General features: G+C 44.9%; 1 protein-coding gene across 1 annotated transcript in view; it reads left to right on the top strand.

The window, feature by feature from the left end:
- PIR (pirin) overlaps positions 1 to 21,716 on the top strand; it is a gene marked incomplete at its 5' end in the record, with an annotated part of 59,150 nt that overhangs the window by 17,467 nt on the left and 19,967 nt on the right. The window contains 3 exons of the mRNA XM_084258092.1: positions 3,144 to 3,227; positions 3,643 to 3,849; positions 20,428 to 20,512. Of these exons, the coding sequence (XP_084114218.1) occupies positions 3,144 to 3,227; positions 3,643 to 3,849; positions 20,428 to 20,512 (376 nt within the window). The remainder of the gene's footprint in view (positions 1 to 3,143; positions 3,228 to 3,642; positions 3,850 to 20,427; positions 20,513 to 21,716) is intronic.

Below are 21,716 nucleotides of genomic sequence, written 5' to 3'. Positions count from 1 at the left end.
TGCATTCTCCACTGTAAAACCCCAATGAATATTGTTCAACGGATTTATAAATCACTGTGGTTGGTTAACTTCTTCTTAGTTTATTATTGTACAGTGATTGTGCCATGGGTTTTATATCTGAGAGTGGATCACCTGTTGAACATTTCCCAGATACACTAAGGTACAGGCAAAACGACCAAAAACCCATGGCCACTTGTGACTTACAAAATAATTTTTTGAATTTTCATAGTGAAAGTATTTTCATAGTGAAAGTACATCTCTTAGTTAGAAGTACTTTATGTGTGGGGAATAAAACAGTAACTTAGATTTAAAAAGCAGTCTGACCTAGAAATATATAGTGGATTCTTACAATATTTGTGGAAAACAGCAGTATCTAATGTATGTGCTGGAACTTCATAAATATTTTCTGACATCTTGAGTAATTTTGTTTTGTTTTTCTTTCTTATTTAAATATAATGCTATTTCCAGCTAAGCTTTGGAAACAGCCCAAATGCCCAAAAATAGATGACTGGATCAAGAAGATTTGGTACATATATACCATGGAATATTACTCAGCATTCAAAAAAGATAAACACATGCCATTTGCAGCAACATGGATGGCGCTGGAAGGGATCATGCTCAGTGAAATAAGCCAAAAAGAAAAAGAAAAATACCGGATGGTCTCACTCATAGCAGGAATCTAGAAAACTTAAATAAGGGACCAGGAAAATGAATAACTATAAGAAAGTGAAAATCAAAATCAACAAAAAACTATGAACCAGAGACACTTTTTGGGGGGTGGGGGGTGGGAGGGGAGGGATTGGGGTCAGAATGGGGGGGTTGCAATTGTATGGGGAATATAAAAATAAAATTTATTATAAAAAAAATTAAAAAAATAATGCTATTTCCACTCTGTTTCTTTTTATGGTTTTTAGAGAGTTATTATTTGTTGGTAAAAAGCATTAAATACTAATTTAAATTGTTACTTTGGTTGAATGGGTCTTGGAACAGAAATTAGGTCTGACACACATAACTACAAGAGGTGCTGAGTTTTAATTGCAGGCTGCATTTTCTGGTTCCTTCATTTGATCATGGCCAAATAGACTTTTGAAATGAAATTTCCAAGAGTCAAAAGGATAAATACATTAAGTTGTGAAGAATCTAACATGAGGGCAGCTAGAATGTGAGAAGTTGGTCCAGGAGCATAGATGTTAGTAGTTATCACCAGAAACCTAAGGCATGGTGCCAGGAGTGATTTACAGATCACCCTGCTGTTGCAGCCGCATTTAGATCTGTTTAGGATGATTGGTATTTCTTGGAAGAATTATAGATTCAGGTCATAAATATGCATTTATAATTATGAGCAAAATGGATGGTCGGGTCTAAGAGAGTTTAACAAAGAAAGCCCCTTACCCCCGCACCGCCCCTCACACACGTACTATTTTAAACTTTAAGTATTAAATTGTTTATTTCAAATAACAATATTACCATGTCCCTGGGGTAATTTAAAGTTCTTTATAAGCGCTTGAGTGTCTTTTAAATCTGTAGAATAGGGCCTCCCTGGTGGCACAAGGGGTTAAGCACCGCACTGTGAAGCAGTCCGCAGCCCTCTGCAGCACGAGTTCCATCCCTGGCTGGCCAGGGAGCAACCCACATGGCAAGCAGACCTCTCCTGTCTTGCCCGCTGCTCCCCTCAGCAGTGTGCTTTGGTCAATCTGCCTGTTCTGTTCCCCACTCTGTCTCTGGTGAATCCTCTCACTCCCCATACCCCAGCTCTGGTATGCATAAATAAATAAATCTTTAAAAAATAATAATAAAATAAAATAAATCTGTAGAATAATCACAATAGCTTTAAAATTAGAGTGGCTTGATTTCCTTTTTAAGTTATGTATATTGAGGTAATGTGGGTTCGTAACACTATGTTTTAGGGGTGCAGGTTCATATCTCTACAAATGTAAGATCGCACACCGTGTTCCCCACCAAAGCACCAATCATCCTCCACCACAGCCCATTGGGCCCCTTTCCACTTTGCTCCCCACCCAGCCTTCCCCCTCCGGTAGACTCTGTTCTGCAATCAGATTTCAGACTTTTGTTTTTGTTTGATTTTGTCTGTTCCTTTGCTTTGTTTCTTTATCTTCCACATAGGAGTGAAATTACCCAGTATGTCTTTTTCCTTCTGATTTACTTTGTTTAGCTTAATCCCCTCCAGTTCCATTTGATTTTCCTCTTCATAAATAATGAAATAGGACTTTATTTTTTCCTACTTTTTGGAGTTGGTGCCCAACTTGCTGTGCCAGGAGCTACTGTGCTTGCGGAGCTTCCCGGGCAGGCTTTGTTGCCCACGCCAGATGCGCCCTCTGCTTGACTGCTGTTTTCCAATTTACTTATCAGGATCAGCACTGTCAGACAGAACTTTCTGTAAAGATGAAAAAGTTCTGTAATCTGCGCTACTCACCATGACAGCCAGTGGCCAGGCCAGCTACTGAACACTCAAAATGACAGATGCCCCCCAGGAGCTGAATTTATCATTTTGTTTCATTTTGGTTAATTTAAACTTAGCCACATGCGGTTTGTGGCTACTCTCTGAGACAACACAGAACTTTGCACTTTTAGATTAGGTACGGCTGTGCCTCTGGAGAGACTGACTTAAATTTATACGAATGCATTCGCTATATTCATTGAGCACTTGGTGGATTTGTGTGCTTGGTGGCAGAAATACATCTCCTCTGGATTTCCCCAATCAGTTTTCAGAGGAAGTTGTGGAGCCCTGGGGTCTATCACCCCACATGCCCTGGTGGATGTAGCCTTGACCACAGGGCCGCACCGTTTCAACGGGAGCTGCCCTCTTCCACCATGAGCTCATGGACCCACCACGTCAGGACCATAGCTGCTGGGCTGAGAGGCTGGGGCGGGGGGCACTCTTCTCACCTGAATGAGAGCTTTGGCTTGCTCAGGGCTGCATCTGCTGGAAGGAAGGGGCTCCTGTTTGATGGTCTCTCAAAGACGTTGCTTGTGCTCATGCAACCCTTGCAGAGACCCGTTCCCTCAGCTTGCTCCACTGTCTTCATTGCTCCAGCCAGTCCCTTAAATTTTCTGTGGAACAAGTGAACAAGTTTTCACAGCTACCCAACACCTACTTTTTCTTTCTGTTTGTCTTTTCAAAGGTGTCTTACCTTCTGGAAGGGGGCAGCATGGCCCATGAAGACTTCTGTGGACACGTCGGTCGGTTGGATCCAGGGGACCTGCAGGTACAGCCAAGCATGAGGAATTGAGGAGGGGGGGATTGGCTCAGACCTCCTGCTTCCCCATCCTCCTTTTTTTGCTTCTTAATGCTTGTCTCCCCAGAGTGCCCCCAGTATGCTAGCCACCTGCTACTCCCCATCTCAGCACTGAACCAGAGACTCGGGGATCTCAAAGAGAGGGCTCTTTCACTGGTGTAAATTTCAGATCTGATGCTTTGATTACAAAGGAGGAAGCCTGGGATGCATTGGGAAAACCAAAAGGGCTTCAGCAATCATTTTTGTCTTGTTAATCCTCATGAGGCCCAAGGATGCTGAAAGCAGCCCTTGTGAAGGGCCTCACTTAGCCCCCCATGGTAACCCTCCCTCCTGTACCTGTTAAAGGCTGGGTCACACCTCCCTTCTCGTTGGTCTGCTCTTGCAGTGGATGACTGCGGGCCGAGGCATCGTGCACGCTGAGATGCCATGCTCAGAGGAGCCAGTCCATGGCCTGCAACTGTGGGTTAACTTGAGGAGCACGGAGAAGATGGTGGCACCTCAGTACCAGGAACTGAAAAGTAAAGAAATCCCTAAACCCAGTAAGGATGGTGTGACAGTGGCCGTCATTTCTGGAGAAGCTCTGGGAATAACGGTAAGCCCTGCTGCTGTGCCTCTGTGGAAACTGAGATGTACAGTGGTACAGGCCTGGCCCTGTCAGGTGCTCAGCTCTCCCTGGTTTTATCAGAGGTCCTGCCCCAAGGGATGTGCCTGTTTCGTAGGGGTCAGAATAAATGAAACCTAAGCGAAACCAGAAATTTTATGCTGCAGGAAAATCATATAGTTCAGAAAACTACAGGAAAGCAAGCTCATATAAGGACTTGGACTGCCTTGAATTTCCTTAAGAGTTCATTTCCAGACAGAGTTGAGCTGTCTGCAGCTAAAACGAGAAACCGGACCACCGATTTGATCTATCAGCAAAGCCAACAATACCATGAATCCTTAGCTTACAATGCTGCTCATTTATAGAAAACACAGAGCAGTTTGCATGTTGGAGTTGATTCCGATTACAGGCAGAGGACGTTTTAAAACACTTCCAAGTTGCAGGCCACGTGCTCTTGCATTCACAACCAAGAACAGAGACTAGAAGTTGTGGTCCAATTCTGTAAGGTCATGTTTTAGTTGCTGCTGGGCCTGCTTTTTCCTTCTTGCCATGTAAAATCCTGAAGTGGATTTTATTCTCCTAAATAGGATCAGCCCTGTTATGAGAGCATGTGAACGACGGACCCTGGACAGCATTCATGTGGATTTTGAGAGGCAGGGTGGTATGCGAGCTGGAGACAGATGTCTGGGTTAGAATCCCCACCATGAACTAGCTGGGTGACTTTGGGTGAGCCACTTAGCCTCTCTGTGCTTCTGTGTCCTCACCTGCAAAATAGGGTTGCTGTGAAGATTCAGGAAATTTTTCCTACATTAAGCCTTTGAAACAAGCGCCAGGCCAGACTCATGGTAAACTTCACATAAGTGGTAGCTGTTCCTGTTGTTATTTTGATTAGTCTGTGTTAGCTGGGCAGGAGCTGGGCTGAACTTTATGTCTGTTGTCTGTGCTAAAGGGACTTCCTGCGATTAGGGAAGGTCATCGTTCACCCGCCCTGAAAGGAAAGACACCAGCGTGAGTCGTTGAAAAGATGAGCGAGGCTATTGGCCATTTATCTCTGAGTCTCATAAGAAACATAGCTTTGCTCATCTGAAGCCTTACTGCCTGCTCACCAAGGGAGGATGGGATCTTAAAACATCTAGATGTGTCATTAAAACAAACTGAAGGTCATTGTGCAGCAGGAAGGTAATTTTAAGTTAAATTACCAGAGGCAGTTGAGACTGGACCTTTCAAGAGATGGATGTGTTGAGACCAGTATCAAGGCAACAGCTGCCCTCCCTGCAACTGAAGGATCTAGAAAATGAAATCAGTGAGCATTCCAGTGTTTCTCCAGCTTCAGTATGGATTATGGGGGATAGCTTGTTAAAGTGCAGAGTCTGTCTCATTAAGTCGGTGGCCTGAGAATCAGCATTTCTAACCTGCATCCAGTGCTGATGCTGGGGCCTAGGGGCCCCTGTCCAGAATGTGTGTGATGGGCATGGGATGGCAGACATAGGAATTTGCCTGTCATGAGCAAGTTTGACCAGGCACCTGTAGAAGAGGTGAGAGCATCTCGCTGTGTGGCTTTTGGCAAATCTCCCTTCACCTTTCAAATCCTACATTCCCCCCAAAAGTGAGGGGTTTTTTTGTGCAAGATGTTACCAGCTTTTGCCAGCAACACTCTGTCCTTTTGCTATTCCCAAAGCCAGCCGTGTCCCTGTGTGCCAGGGTCTGTGTATCTGAGCGCTTGTCCAGGCCTGGGAAAGCCACAGGCAGTTCTGAGCAAGATTCTGCCAGGACAGTGAGGTCTAAAGTGAAGGCTGAAAGGGAGAGAAGATAAAACTGGGATACTTGGAATAGTTTGTCACTTCTGGAAGGTCAAAATCACATGTTTATTTCATGAGAGTATGAAATTCTCCAAACCCCATTCCATCCTTATCAGGCAGCCAAACAGCAACTTCTATTGCCAGTTCTCTCTGGAACATGACTCCTTTGCCAACATATGACTCCACTTGCCTCCTGCTGTTTTAAATTACATTATGTCAGAAGCAGACCCTTAGGAGCCCTTAGCCCCACCAGGGAAGGTCAGAAAAAGGCAATCTGAAGCCAAGAAGGCCTGGCTTCAAGGCCGGCTCCACCTTTGACTGACTTTTGGGAAGTCACTTAGGCTTGCTGGGCCTCAGTTTCCTCATCTGTAGAATGGAGATCACTGTAACGCCGCCAGAGGGCCATTAGGGGAATTGTGTGATATGTGTAAAGAACCTAGAACAATACCTGGATGGAGTGAGCCTTCTGTAAGTTGCTTTTGCATCTTTTTATTTATTACGGGGCCTGCAGAGCTAATGAAAAGGACCTTCCTTCTGAGGAACAGACTATATTCGTGGATTGAATAACCAAAATTTAAAAATTTCAATTGCCAAAGGCGTTTGCCAAACATCTTGCATAATTCACTCGCATTTTGTTCACTACTGTTCCCTCGGCACTGGAACAGTCCCGGACATCGTGCCGGCGTGCGCAAGAGGCAGCAGGCACGGTGGAGGGCTGCTCGGCTCCGAGTGGCCAGGGGAGAACCGCAGAAGGCAGACCAGAGAGCGCTGAGGGCTGCCGGCCTTGAGCTTGGTGTGAGCTGCCCGAAAAGTGGTGAGAATGATAACATTAGCTCCGTTCTAGTCTAAAATAAAATAAGTGATTTAAGGGATTAGGAAGCAGGGAAATGAAGACCAGATCCGTGGGTTTTTGGTTTTTTTTTTAATGTGAAGACGACACCGTTTTTTACAAGACCCATGTGCTTCCTCGCGGGCGGCTCTGGTTCAAGTGAGAGAGCCGCGATGAGATCAGAAGTTTGGAGGCCCTGGCTTTCCCGTGGGGGTCCATAGGCCTGTCTGCTTTAGCATCTTTCCTGTGGGTTTGCAGGACATAGCTTGACCTCGAGTAGGGGACACACTTAGCAGCTTTCAACGTGTCTCTGCCGGGCATTTCTCTCTCACCCTGGGGTACCTTCGGGTGCCTTGGGGGGGACCCAGTCCCAGGGGCACTTCTCTCCCAGCCAGATGCTCTGGTGGGTGTGGCGTGGTAACATACAGGTGGGAACCTGCACCCCTAAATCACACAGCGTTAGATCAGTAAAAAATAATACAACTGGAAAACAAAGTGACCTTCCCATGAATCCACCCAAGGTGGCTGTGGGTTGAGTTGCGATTTATAGCCACACCCACCATGGTCACCTCCCATCCAGAGAGCCGCCAGAGTGGCCCGGCTGTGGTCAGGCCCTGCTGCCCACACCAGGAGCAAGAGAGGCAGCTGCCCCCCACATCGGCCAGCTTTTGTGTTCATCTAAGGCAAAGTGCCATTTCAAATATTTTGTCACCCGTGTACACTCAGCGCCAGTCTACAACCCCTCTGCCTTAATTTGATACATATAGAGAGATCAATCTATTTGTCTGCCATCCACCTGTCTGTCTGTCTATCTGTAGTCATTTGTGGCTTCCAGGGAAATACTTTTTTTTTAAGATTTTATTTATTTATGCATACAAGAACTGGGGTGCAGGCCAGAGGTGTGAAGGGTGAGGTGAGAGGATTCACCAAAGACAGAGTGGGGTGCAGAACAGGCAGACTGACTGAAATACACTGCTGAGGGGAGCAGTGGGCGAGTCATGAGAGGTCTGCTGTACCATGTGGGTCAGCTCCCTGGCTGGGGATCGAACTCGTGCTGCAGTGGCTGCTGATAGCTTCATAGGTTGCGTCTTAACCCCTTGCGCCACCAGGGAGGCCCCAAGGGGAAATACTTTTACAGCATATCCAAAGGGCAGCAATTTTGACAATCACAATTCTGGAGGGTAAGCTGCGAACATGTCTGCTTTCTACCGGTTTCTATCAGGGAATTTCAGTTCTTCCATGTCACCCAGCACATTTGAAATGGATCCTGACTTTGCAGTTGATCCCAAATCCTTAGCTCCTCCTCTCCCCTGCCCGTCTGGGCTTCGTCCTCTTCACTTTGGGATATGGGGAGAGCCAGCTCCTTCCCACCGGAGGCCTCCCCTCCAAAGAATGACTTCCTAAAGTAGCACTTAAAAGCCATTACACAGTGGTGATGGTGCACAGGTGAGCATTGTTTAAAAATGAACAATGATATAAAATATATATAAATTAATTAATTTAAAAAATAAAATAAAAAGCCATTACATTGCAAAAACAGGTAACCAGACATGAGCTTGTAAATTTTGTCCTTGAAAGTTTGCAGTTCTTGTTGAGGAAGAATGACAGGTATTCTCCTAGAGGCGTAGCTTGACATGGGCAGCGCATTTCTGACAAAGGGAGCTTGAGCTAAGGGCTCCAGCTATCCCAGAGCTACTGGGGAGGGAAGCACTCTTGCTGGAAGAGGAGCCCTCCCTTCCAGAGGCTTCTCTTCATTTATTTTATGCATAGAGCAGAGCCCTCTGGGATGGGTATTTAAAGATCATTCTCTTTGTGCGGGATAAGGATCAATCTGAGACTTTTCTCAGGATATCTTCTTATTTTGAATTTTGAAAGATGTATATGTTTGCATATTTAAATCATCAAGCTAAACCAGAAAAGGGGAAAAAATAAATCGTAAAATTAAACGCAAACAAATGAAGAGTGTGAAATCTTTGTAAACATATCAGCAACATCATCACAAAGAGAAAATATTGGTTTTAAAGGCTTTTAAACATTTGTCTGTACAGTTTTAGTGGGATTCATTGTAGAGACAGAACTGCACCAAAAATGTAAGCTCCCCTCCTTAGTTTCATTGTTAGTGTTGGCACTACAAATTTTAAAACAAATGTGTGTATGTTAGGAGATAAAACAACTGAGTGCATTTGTTAGTATTTTTCAGAATCTAGATTTTTGTTGTCAGAATCATAGGTACGGATATAAAAGAAGAGAACTAAAAAATACTGTAATGATCAATGTTACATTAAACATTGAATGGACCTTTAAAAAATGAATGGCCTTTATCTCTATGAGGCTATTTCTGGAAACCTAATATGATTTGATTTCTTTAGGAATCCAAGATTTTTAATGATACAGTTTTATGATTCTTGCTGATAAAAATTTTCCTCTGGTTTTTATTTTCCACTGATTTTTTTTCTTTTCTTTTTATGGTCCATGTTTAATTAGATACTTTGAGAAATGCTCAAAGTAAGTCACAGTCACCCAAATGAATTCTGGCTGCTTGTCCCTTTTGTGCTCCTAAATACATGTATTTGAACAGGCACTTGGGGGGGGGGGGAAGTGTCCCCAGGAGGCACAGAGACTCTCCTGGCCTCCCTGGGCTCAGGTCAAGGGAAGCAGAGCATTTGGGGGGAAAAGGCTGTTACAAAGCGCCCAGGCCTGTACTAGTATGGAGTTGGGGCTTCCACCCTCTCCCTCCTGTCATTAACTGAAGTCCCACCCATGTCCTACCTCTTCGGGGAAGACTTCTCTGCCCCCTGAGATCCATGTAACCCTCCTGTCTTCACCGCTATGCCCTGGACATGCCACGTGAATAAGATGCAACCGCAGACCTGAAATAAGGTCACAGTCTAGCCGGGGAGAGGAGCTGCAAACTTCATGAGTCTCGTGGGATGTGGGAGATGCTGGGACAGCCATATGTGAAACTCTGAGGTGTCAGAAGGAGGGAGGGTTGATTTTGCTTGTGTGGATGGAAGGAGGAAGAGGAGAAGCTGGGCAGGGTCGTGTCTTATAATGGCCTGCCCGAAAGACTCTGTGGCGGCAGTGCAGAACTCTTTGGGGATCCTCACTGGGGGAGGAGGCTGCACAAACAGATCGGTGGGGTGTGACAGAGCCAAAGGAAATGACGCACACTGCTGGCGTGGGGGGACCAAGACCAAGTTTGTCATTGTCGGATTTTGTCCCAGGCTGCCCAGGGCTTTCTCTGCCCTGTCTCCCTGTGTCCAGGTTTCCTGGAGTGTGGTTTGAGGTTCCGGGGGCGGGCTGCTGTGCACAGTCTTGTCCCCTCTGGAACTGAACAACACAGTTCCTGTTGAGGGACCTGCGTGCCCGGGCCACAGAGCCCAAACAGATGATCGGCATCACCCCACAGACAAGTGTGGAACTTGGTTCCAATTCAGTGTTGAGAATAGGTACAACTCGGTCTGTTTGTCTTGTTTGGTAAATAGGAGGACCCCAAGAAATGCACCCAGCAACTTCAAAGACTTGTCCTGTGGTTGGCAGCCCATAGTTGGCACTTCATTTGCAGTTAGGAATGTTCAAGTAAACAGTGGTCAGGATCTGTTCAAATCAGCTGTACAAAAGGTTGCTCTTGCCCAGGGCAGCCCATTCACCCCAGAAATACCATTCTTGGTGCTCACAAAGGGTGCCAGATGCTCTTATTCCTTCAAGATGTCCCCGCTGACCTCATCATCTAGGAAGAATATTCCAGTGATGGGGTAGGCCCTCTTCTGCCAGTAAGTGAAGAGTGGGTAGGTGTTCAAAAGTTTAAAGCGGAAGTTCCACCCCGTGCCATTCACGCACAGGTGCCCTAGTAACCGGGATCACAGATTAGCGAGGAGCGCAGCTGGAGAGCCTGGTCAAAGCTGTGCCAAGAGCGAGGTGTCGCCTCCACTATAGCTGCGTGGACTTTATGCATCGCAATCTTGTCTGTGGTGCCACACGTGTGCTTTTAGGATATAATAAGTCTTTCCCCAGGAAGACATCGCATATTCTTTCTACTCCAGTGAAAATACGAGAGAGCTTCAGAGGCTCTATGAGTCACATTAAAGGCGGAGCTCCTGTGGATGCCCATGAGCTGGGGGCAGCGATTTCTAGGACTGGTCTTGTTGCTGCGAACACGGGCCTAGGCGTAGACCACAGCACAAATCCCGGAGCTCCTGGAGCTCTTGGAGAATTGGCACAAACAGTAAAATGCAACAAGCACATTCCTTGTGAGATATGATTGTGATTAAAGCTTTGTTAAGAGTTCTCCTCTGGACAGGTGTAGTGCTCCACGATGGAGGCGAATTAAAATATTGCAACTCAAACCGGCTCTCAGTCAGTGATGAGGACTTATCTACAGGAGGGGCCTTAAAGCTGCAGCGAGTCCTCACCGTCCATCGCAGGTTGCTCCCCTTGGCTTAGTGCCGTGGGGTGAGAAAGCTGTCAGAGCCTCTCATTTTGGAAGAACTTCCACACTGACTATGGGCAATTGGGAGGGTTTCCCAGAAAGGCATCCATGCCATCATAGTTCAGTCGAGCTCAGCAAATCTGTACTGAGGTCCAGCCGTGTGCAGGACCCTGGGAAAGTGTGAGGGCAAACAAAAAATAATCAAGGGCTGGAAGGGCACAGTGGAAGGGACACTCATCTGCTAACTCGACGGTACTGCGGTGGGCCACCTGACGAGTGGACATGGTGGGCTTTGAGAAAGGCAGAGTAGTAGAGGGGGCGCTGCCCAGTGTGGAGAGCTCTGTGAGAAGGTCTAGAGATGCGGCATCTTCTTCCCCTCTTTAGTCAATGTTTGTCTATGGGGGTGGGGCAGAGAGGCCAATTCCTCCTGCCCTCCGAAATTATGTCACCTAGCCCTTTCCGGCATCCTCTGAGGAGGCCACTCACCACACACCGCGTCTGGCAGCTTGGATTTTCATTCCATTTTGGGTATGGAGGGAGGATCCAAACAGCCTCAGTGGGTCTGTCAGGTTAACCTCAGGCTCTGGAGCTGCCGTAGCTCCTACTGCCTGAGAGTGGAGGATGGGAATCAGCACCCACCTCTTCCACCAGCCTCCAGCCTTCAGCAGAACTCAGTTTCTCACAGCCCCTGCTGAGCAGTAGGGACCTTGCTCTCTGCTTGTCTGGGGATAAGCAGGAGCCCGTGGCCAATATTCTAGGAACCCGTTTGTACACTTCCGTTATTTAGATGGGCTGGTGTAGCAGTTTGAGGCTTTGGGGATCCATCAAGGAAGGGACCGGTGTGTGAGAGGCAGGCACCCGAACTTCCTTGCAGAGTGTGCAGATACGGTTGCGTGAGAAGGGAAGTCCCTTCCAAGACAGTGGCACAAGGCCGTCGCCCAGGAGGAGTCTGGAGCCAGGGCCCCTCCTGAGGGAGTCGGGGAAATCAGAGAGGGCCTCCATGTCTAGGTGATGTCACTCAGCCACCAGGGGAGGGTCTCTAGGCCAGAGAGCCCCACAGGACAGGTGCGGGACTTGTCTTGGCATAGGGTAGGTTGATGCTGAATGGCTAAACGTGCACTGATTTACGATGGGTACCTCGGTGGTGGGGTTGGGGAGGTAACATACTTGTGAAAAGCTGTGGGCCTGTACCTCGGAAGCATATACACTGTTGAAAACCAATGAAAAATTAGCTCCATGAAAAATAACTTTTTTTAAAGAATATTTTCAAAGGAGTTGAGGTAGACTCCAGCTGGCTTTGGGCTACGAAGAAGGGAACAACCCCGGGGTCATTTTCGCCTCATGCTAGGAGCTGTCTCTGGCCTTGAATGCAATGGTTGGCCAGGAAGCTTTGCTTTCTTCCACCCCTTCCTCTACTGTGATGGGCCATTAGGACCTGAGTGAGTTCCGAGGGCAGTGCAAGGCTGGAATTCCCCATCGTGTGAGATGCCTTCACAGTCAAGCTAGAGCTGCTCTTCTTGTGCTTCTGGCGCTTCCATTTGAATCAGAGGATCAGGCAGTGAGAGATCAGCTCTCCAGCCGTCTGCCTTGTGGAAGAGAGCACCGCCGCCCAGCTAGGCGAAAGGCCCTTCCGAGGTCACGCAGCTCATAGTGGAAGGAAACTAGACCCAAACTCAGGTCTCCTGAATTTTGCTCATTTTACTTGCCCAGCGTCCCTGCCTCACCACACTAGTCACCGGCGCCCAGGAACTTGCTGAGCGTGTCTCTCTTCAGTTTGGCAGTGTCTTAGCTGCTTTTCATGGAAACAAGCTTCAGAATGAACCTCTGTCTCTTTCCACACCGAGAAGGTATCTGCAGGCCCGCGTCTGTACGAGAAGACTCCCTGGCTCTGTCAGAATAGCCCGCGGATGATCGTGCAGGAGAAGCCTGTGCCATAGTAAATTCTTCCTTAATCATAAAACTGAAAATTCTTATCTGCACAAAGGTATCTGTCCCCAGAGCTCTTATCTCTGCCAAATAGTTTCCCATCTAGATGCACTTTCCTGCAAGAACTCTTAAAAACATTTTAGTAAATACCAAATATAACAAGCAGAGTTAAAAATACTATAAAGCTCCGTGAGGACTATCTTAGCATCGGTGAAGGGTTGCTGACTCAACTGTGGAGCACATCGCACAAGGATGGGAGATACGGAATCGAAAAGCTCCCTTTTGCCATATCTGGGGGTCATTTGTGGTTTTCTTGTACTGTTGCCTTTGGAGGATCATGGCTGGATGGAGTGTTCATATGAGTGATGGGCGTTTGTTCGTTCTCTGGTTTTCATTTTGCAAGGAAAATGAGAACATCTGTAACCCAACTTCAGCCAAGATTGCTGACTCAAGGGGTGAAGAAATCAAAGTCCAGTTTCACAATTAACATGTCACTGGTTAAATCTCAGGACTGAGTCCTGCCTGTCAGCATGTTTATTCCCTTTCCTTCAGCTGTTTTCTCCTCACTTTGCCTCCCCTGAAGGGAAGGTGAGGAGAGACACCAGCATGTTAATACTGATGAAAGAGCTGCCTGGAACAGGAAAATGTGGAGACTAGACTGCAGGATAATTTGGCTACCTCCACAATTCCTGGTTGGCTGTACAGCTTGATGCTCAAGATTTCCCACAATCCTCTTTGGCTGATAGAAGTTAGCAATGCTGTTGGCCCTCTCTAACGCTCACCCTATACACAGTCATTGGCGTTTTGCCTAGTTGTTCCTTGTCTTCTCTTTGTGTAGCACTTCATGTATATGTCAAAATGTGATTACAGAGTTGTAATCCTTCCCATGATACCTTTGGCACTGAGAATGGAAACTAATCTCTCTCACTCCTTATCGGAATTCTTTAATCAAGAATTCAGAAATCAGAGTACTTTGGATTGGGGACAGAAGACTTAGCCTTTCATTGAAGAGCATCAGCCTGTTCTAAACAATGAGAGATGAATGTTTGCTTTAAATAATGTGGCAAATCTCCTTTTTATTTCCTCGAAGCCTTAAGGCCTCCCAGAGAAAGAAGACCTGGTTCTCCTGCATGGGTTGATGGGACCTGGCAGTGTTTCTTGAGTGTGTATGGAGGTGGCATTGGTGGAGAGAATGGGTCTGTGTCGATGAGTGTTCTCCTCAGTGCAAAGCCTAGCAGACCGTGAGAGTGGGAAGGTGGTGGAAGGAAAAGAGATTGGGTAGCCCTATGGGAGATGTACTGGATGGTGACAAGAACTCCAGTGGAGTAGAGCTTCCTCTATTAGTTGAAGCTGCATAACTAGTTCGTGAAGTTTTCCCCTTTGACGCTTTTCCTTGTAATCAGTGTAAAAGTAGCCAACCCAGAGCAGACCCAAGTGAAGCAAGTTCTCACCTAACTTCCTCAATAGGTTCTTGGAAACTGTGACTTTCAGCAAAAGGACATTGACCAAAGGCAGGTCCTCTAATGACATCATTCGGTGATGTTGAACAAAACCTTATTCAAGGAGCTGCTGTGTCTGTGCACACATAATACTGATAAAGATGATCACCAGTTGGGGAAAAGAGAAGAATAAGTGAGTTGGTACCATCGGTGAGCCTGTCACAAAATGAAAACAGTCTGGCTCATGATCTCACAGCTCCTAGAAAAATAGATTTGACGTAGGGTAAAGAGCTGAACGTTAAACATTCTAAATGATCACAATATGTGAGCTTTGGATGGGAGAAGACTCTCTAAGTTTAAAGCGTGGAAAGGAAAAATGGGGTTGGATTGTGGGTGCCAGGCACACTGCAGGGGCGTCTTCAGGGATCTCTTGTGTTCTTGCCCCTTCTAGCCTCCATATGGGAGCTCAAGATACCTCTTTCACATAAAATTTGCATCAGTGTGTTTCCACTGTACTTCAGAGAGAACCCAACTACCTTGTCTTGGCTTGTAGCTGAGTCCTTTGTAACTCTAAACTCAACACACACCTTTCTCTCCAGCCACCTTTTGTGTCTGCAGCTTGCTTGCCTTTTAGTATTTGAATCCTCCCAGCTCTTTCTGCCCCCCCGGCCTTTGCACATGCTCCGCTCATTTTCTGCCCAGAAACCTGTGACCCCACAGCTTTTCTCATTTGAGTCTCCACGTCACTATGACCTCTCTAAAGAAACCTTCCCTTATGCTCCCATTTTATTCTCTTTCTTTCTCTGCATCCTATGTATTTCTTTTACAGCATGCAAAATATTTTATAAATTTAAATTTAATTTGTTCAATTGTCTTCCTCACTAGGAAGTCAATGTCACAAAGGCCGAGGAGGTTATTCACCAGTAGATGGATCCGGTGTCTAACACACTGTAGGCTCTCCACCAGTAGTTCTTAAAGGAAAGAATGCATTAATAAATGAGTAAAAACTGAAATAGGTTAATGAGCAGATATTTTATAAAAATGAAAATCCAGGTGACCTCAGGAATACACATGGAGCACCTAGAATAGTGCCTGCTACATACTCAACCCTCCATAGTTAGCTGTTGTTTTTGTGAGAGTAATAATATTTAATAGTATTTGTTAAACTAGTAGAAACCTCACCCAAATTAAAAGAGTAAGGAGCTATCAGTGTCTGCTTCTTATATTGGCTAAGATTTAAAAACATAAGATGTTTAACATTTGGATGGGATGGGCTGGTAGTTGCCAAGTCATTTGACTGAAAAATGGTGGGTAGGAATCAGTCAGTCAGTGTGACAACCAGTCAAAATGACACTTTGTTTTTGTTTTTGTTCAAAAACAAAGAGCTACAGACACCGGTTGTCCAAACACTGGTATTTGTACTATGAAGGTGGTGCCTATAAACCTTATCTTTATGTCAGTTTTTTTCCTTATTTTTGTCAAAATTTTCAAAGATTTTCAGGTATTTTTTCCTTTCCTCGTCCTTACCTTACTCCTGTTTCCCCCCTCAGCAATGACTCCTTCCCTTCTATGTTTGTGACAAAGGTATATTGGAAAAAATCTGAATGTGTAGTAATAGGGGTTGGTTCCAATGAGTTAACTTACTTCCACGAGGGGGCTAGATGTGGAGAGATGATATTCAAAGCAGATAACGGATTGAAAAGCTGGCCCATGATGCAGCAAAGTGGCCTGGACTAGCAAAGCCAGTGTCCCCAGAATCACGCTCGATCCCATGAGCATGCAAAGCGATTTGCTTTGGGCCACGTTGCAGTTGGCCACAGACCTACCAGTGTATCAAAAGCCTTTAAATGTCCAAACTTTTAGATCCATAATTTCACTGAGAAGGAAAAACAAAAATGGGGTCAAATGTATTCATCCAAAGTTAGCAATGATGACACAAAACGACATCCAAACTCAGGGAGAGGTCCAGCCCGAGAGAGGGGATCCGGGGATAGGTGGGGAGCGCTTTCTTTCCCTTGTGGGATATCGAGAGTTGGCATTTGTGAATACGATTACCTAGAGTAATTTGGTCATGCAACACATAGTAAGATTGAGAATTTAAATGTGGTTCTCAAAAGCCACTAAATCATCAAGGGTTTTTGAAATAATTCCCACACAGAAATGCAGAATCACTTATTAGCTCTGACATGACAAATGCTGCCCCTTTGTTCTTAGGGAAGTCTGGTGTGGTGGCAGATGCAGCAGGTTCCGTGGTACAGGGTGCAGTCACTTCAGAGGAGCACTGCTAACGTGTAAGGTGCTTGCTTTGCCACACATTTACGTAGCAACCAGTTCGCTCTTTCTCCTGGGAAGATGTTTTTAAGCCACATGGCTTCCATGTGGAAATGATTTCATCTCTTAATTGGGATCACGTTTACCAGTAAAAGCAGAGGAAGGCAGCTTGACAAGGGTAAGTGGGAAGTCTTTGATGGCTACAAGGTGAAGGTAATTGGGAGTCGGAAGGAAGTGGATTTGTAGACCTTGTTTGGTCTTGTTTTGTGGTCATTATTGGCGTAGTATCTTAGTCTTGTTAAGGGTTTAATTCTGACATATTTATAGAGAGAGACAGGGTATGTGTGGATTTGGTAGCATCCCTGCTGTAGATTAGCTAAAATTTGCCCCTTACTCTCATAGGAAGTTAGTTAACTTACCTTCTAGAAACTTTGCCTATATGATACCTGAACCGTAAACATTTTTTTACATTATTTAATTGTTATCAAGAGAAGCTATTCCGCAGTCCAGATATTCACGTTTCATAGTTATGGAACACAAGTCAGTGACAAATTTCCATCTAAGTCAAGCCAAAGAAATATTTATGTTTCAAAATCACAACTCTCTGAGAGATACCCGCCTTCCTCATCTCCTCATCTTTCATGGACTCATCATTGCTCTAAAAGTCTGTGTGTGCCTTCTTTCTTAACTCAGCGACAGCAAATTATAGAAGGCACCCCCTGGCACCTTGCCTCTGAGGTTCGAGCAAAGCGCTGCAAGTCACGGTAGTTCTTCCCCTCAACAAGGATATCCTTCCACGCAGCGCGCTGTGAAATTTTAAGCCAGTAGACTTTTAAATGTAGACTAAACTCTTTAAAGATATATTTCCTAAGTATACTTTTTTTTTAAAGATTTATTTATTCATACAAGCACTGGGTACAGTCAGAACCGCAGGAGGGGAGAGAATTCACCAGAGCCAGAGTGTGAAACAGAACAGGCAGACTGACGAAGTACACTGCTGAGGGGAGCAGCGGGCCCGGCAGGAGAGGTCTGTCGTGCCATGTGGGACCCTCGCCGGTGGCCGGGGATCGAACCGGCGCTGCAGGGGCTGCAGGCAGCTTTGCAGCCCAGCGCTCAACCGCTGCGCCACCAGGGGAGGCCCCCAAGTATACTTTTAACCAAGAATTACGAAAGAGAAAAGAGGAACAACTTTGGATTTTAGTACCCGTGCAAGCACTAGTAATCAACGCAGTCAGAGCAATGGAAAAAGAACACAATTTCACCAGTGGAATTGAGTGTGTTAGTTCCGTTTATGCTGAAACAGATTTGTAAAGGAATGTTTTATTTTAGGTTGTCATAGACCAGTTTTAATCCTATGGAAATAGATACATTGATAGCTAAGTTTTAACCAAAGAATATTTGTTTAATTAAATTCTCATTCTATTTTGAGGGTCTATTAATAATTTAATGCTACACATAAAAATAAACAAAACAGAACACAGGGAAAAATGTGCCTAATGGCGATATTTCTTTATGGTTGCAAATCAGCAGTGTGTGTAATAGAAAAATTCAATCCAGATTTGCTCAAAGTGCATTGGAGGCTGGAGTTATCATCCTTGAGTTAAATAAACATAATTTACATTTGGTATTTCAACAGAGTTACCATAGAAGATCAAAGCTGAAAAAGTAAAACATACCTGCTTTTCAAACACACACACACACACACATACACACACACACACGATTATAAGAACAGTCTCCAATTGAGTTTTATATCATTATAGGTGAACTGGAGTAGAATAATATATATTTAGATTTGGGGTTATCCTGCAACTTTCAAGATTCCAATTTTCAGCAGGAAAAAGGATATTAGAATTGGAATTCTGTTTTAAATTATGGATGTTGTGAAAAACACCTTTCTAGTGAATTAATAGTTTCTCTAGCCCTTTCACACTGTAAGATGCTAGGACTTACTTGTGGCCTTATGAAGTCTCTCCGTAGTTTCTGTTTAACATTTTTGTACATAAATATGGAATCCTGTATGTGCATATACACATATATCTGTGTAGTAGCAATCTTAGAGAGTTAGGGTACTGTTTTTTGGACAATGTGGATTAGGTAGAGAAGCTGAGGCAGAAAGAAAAGAAAATTAACTAACCAGGAGGGCAAGGTTGATGACTGAGGTTGAAAGCAAGACGACAGCAAGGGAACAGCAGCTCCCCACAGTCCTCGTGGTCCTCCCTCACACCAGCCCCATCCTCACATCTCTACGGTTATAGAATAATTAGAAGGGAATTTAAGAAATTAAAGCATGGAGGAAACGTTAATTTTCTGACTCAGTGTTTCAGAACCAGAAATAGACTTAAGCATCTGTGAGTCCCAGCACGGGATTTTCAGATGAGTGAACTAAGCCCAAAAGAAGATAAGGGTGTTGCGAGTCAGCATCAAAGACTCCTGGCTTCCAGTTGAAGGTTATTTTTATGACCACATTCTAGGAGAAATCTAATAAGGATTAGACTTGGAGCCTCTTGGTGATGAATCTTCACTATAGGCAGGCGTGCTGCATCTGCTGCTGAGATCGAGGTTAGGAGAGAGGCGTAAACCAAACAGAGATCCTTTTTCTGGAAGGGATCAAAACACTACCCAGGAAGAGGAGCCGTCCGATATTACGTGACATTTACCCTTGATCTTTTCAGAGGTAATTTTAGAAGTCTTCATCGGGCAAAGCCAGATCCTTTCCAGATGGTGCCTTAAGCCCATAATGGTCCTGGAGAACCAGCCCCCATGTCCCGTGGGGGCTGGCCTTGTTTTATGTATGTTTCAAGCTCTTCAGGATTGATTGTGAATCTTTGGCCTCAGGTTGCACTTGATGTCACAGGTCTATCTGGTTTCATTTATGTGTGCACAGGAGAATTTGCTTGCCCTCTCTTTGAAGAGGTATTGATGCAGTTTGACCTTCCAAATTGTGTAAAAATCACCTACCAGACCATTTAACGCTGAGCTTCCATACATGAGAAGTCAAGGGAAGGGGAACAATCTTTGGATAGTCAGCTTGATTTTCAGCTCTCTACTCAAATATTCAGTCGACTCTGACCACACTACATTACCTGCCCTGTAATGAAAGTTCTAGTTATTTTCATATCTGTCAAATTTGGTATTATGCTCTTCTTCATTTTTGTGTATATTTTAAGTTAAAAAAAAAAGTAGACTAGAACCACTGGGGCCTGTGATAAACAGTGAGACATCGTAAGGTTCATAGCAACAGTGCTAATCCCTTGGATTTTGGTCTATGCCAGTGATTCAGAATGGCCTCATATTGAATTACAAACTCTGCTTAACTGTTGATGGCAGGAAAGCCACTGTTTACAATGGAAAGCCCTGCAGAAGTTTGCTTTTCCTCTTACACTCAGAGTTGTGGTTTTGGAAGCCAGCCGTGGTGGACCACCTTTTTTTGGGTAAAAATTAGAACAAATAAAAATATTTACAGGCCACTTTTTAAAATTTTCCAAATGGACATGGCTTTATTGAGATGAGAGGAAGAAGTATACATTTGGATGAGAGATAGCCTACCATATCAAGGGGAAGACTGGAAAGAGAAAGTTGGAGCAACTATTGACCAGTGAGTTATTCACAGAGAGCCATATTTGAGAACTGGCTCTGGAGAGATAGCTGTCACCCTGAAGTTAGCTTGTCAACCATATTGTAAAGCTAGAAGGGTTAAGAAGACCCTTAAGAGGAAGCCATACTGGCAGCCCACCCCCAGCTCCCTAGCACTTCCCTGGGAGGAATTGTAAATGAAATGGATCTAGGGCCTAGGCCTGTTACTGAAGGACCCAGCTGGAGTCAAGAACCATTTACTTCTGAAGAAGATGCTGATGGTTTCCTTTTCCTTTTCAGTCCAAGGTTTACACTCGCACACCAACCTTATATTTGGACTTCACGTTGGACCAAGGAGCAAAGCATTGCCAACCTATTCCTAAAGGTATGATGGATTCTGGGGGTAGTGGTCACGTTAGGATCAAAACAAACAAACAAAGGGCCCTCTCTCTAGAATGTGCTCGTTTCTCAATCTCAACTCTGCGAACTTTGTTTAATTATGACTAAATAAGCAAAAGCTGCTAATTTAGAAAACCAGGATGGATACTTAGACTGTTAGAGTTGGGACCATTGGGCCACCCCCCTAATTTTACAAGTGTGGACACCAAGGCCCACCACGTTAGTCCACATAACGATGTGTCTGTCCTAGTGCCTACTTAGGTGGTAGCACACACTGCTGGTGTACCGCCAGGTAGGGGAGCAGAAAGAAGTCATGAGTTACCCAGTTCCTCTTCTGTGATGCTCTCCTTAATTGCTGTGCCAGCAAAATGGAGAAGTGCTGGTTGGAGAATAACATACTGTCTCTGACGCTTACAACAATGAAATTTCCCAAGGATGCATTCTCAGGACATAGTGCCATCATTAGGTGACATGTGACCATAGTTACTTGCTCATGGCCACATGAGTACCTTCTGGGCAAGGCAGGACTGTTACCCATGTCTCCTCACTTCCCGGCCACTGTTGACTGACTCACAGTATTCCTGGGGCCAGTCCCAATCACATTACTGATTCGCAAGGGCAATCTGGATTGGGATACTGATATTGCTTGATAAAGGTCTTGCTATGGAGGATTTACCTGTGAAGTCCACTTTAAAGTGCAAAGAATAATTAGAAAACTTCAGGTATTTAAGGCCAGTTTTAATTTTTAAAAAATGGTTACCCCTGAGGTCATTAGTCATGAACTTCTGCTGACACAGAAAAATGTGTAGGTTAATTCAGAGTAGTAACCAATCACTAGGAACAAAGTGTGCAGTTAGTTCTCTCTCCCTCTCTCTCCCTCTCTCTCCAGTACCACACAAGCAATTCGGGTTTTATGAAATAATTGCTATTCACAGATTTGATCATTTTAGCTTCCTATAACACACACATTGACTGGTAAATTTATGCTGTCTAATTTTTATTATTAAGTCATTCTTGTCACAGTCATCCTTTGTTTTGTTGTTTTGTTTTTTTTTCAACCACCTTCCCAGGTCAGATCCCATTGTAAAGCCCAGGGACTGTCTAAGCTGATTTAATTTGGATGCTTCATTGCCTCAAATAGTCCTTGAAATGTGTAAGGCATTGGCTGGGTTTAGACAAGTTTTGTTTAT

This window comes from Talpa europaea, assembly GCF_964194135.1.
Source record: "Talpa europaea genome assembly, chromosome: X".
In the NCBI taxonomy this organism is placed as follows: Eukaryota; Metazoa; Chordata; class Mammalia; order Eulipotyphla; family Talpidae; genus Talpa; species Talpa europaea.
This window is presented reverse-complemented; position numbering and strand designations above follow the sequence as displayed.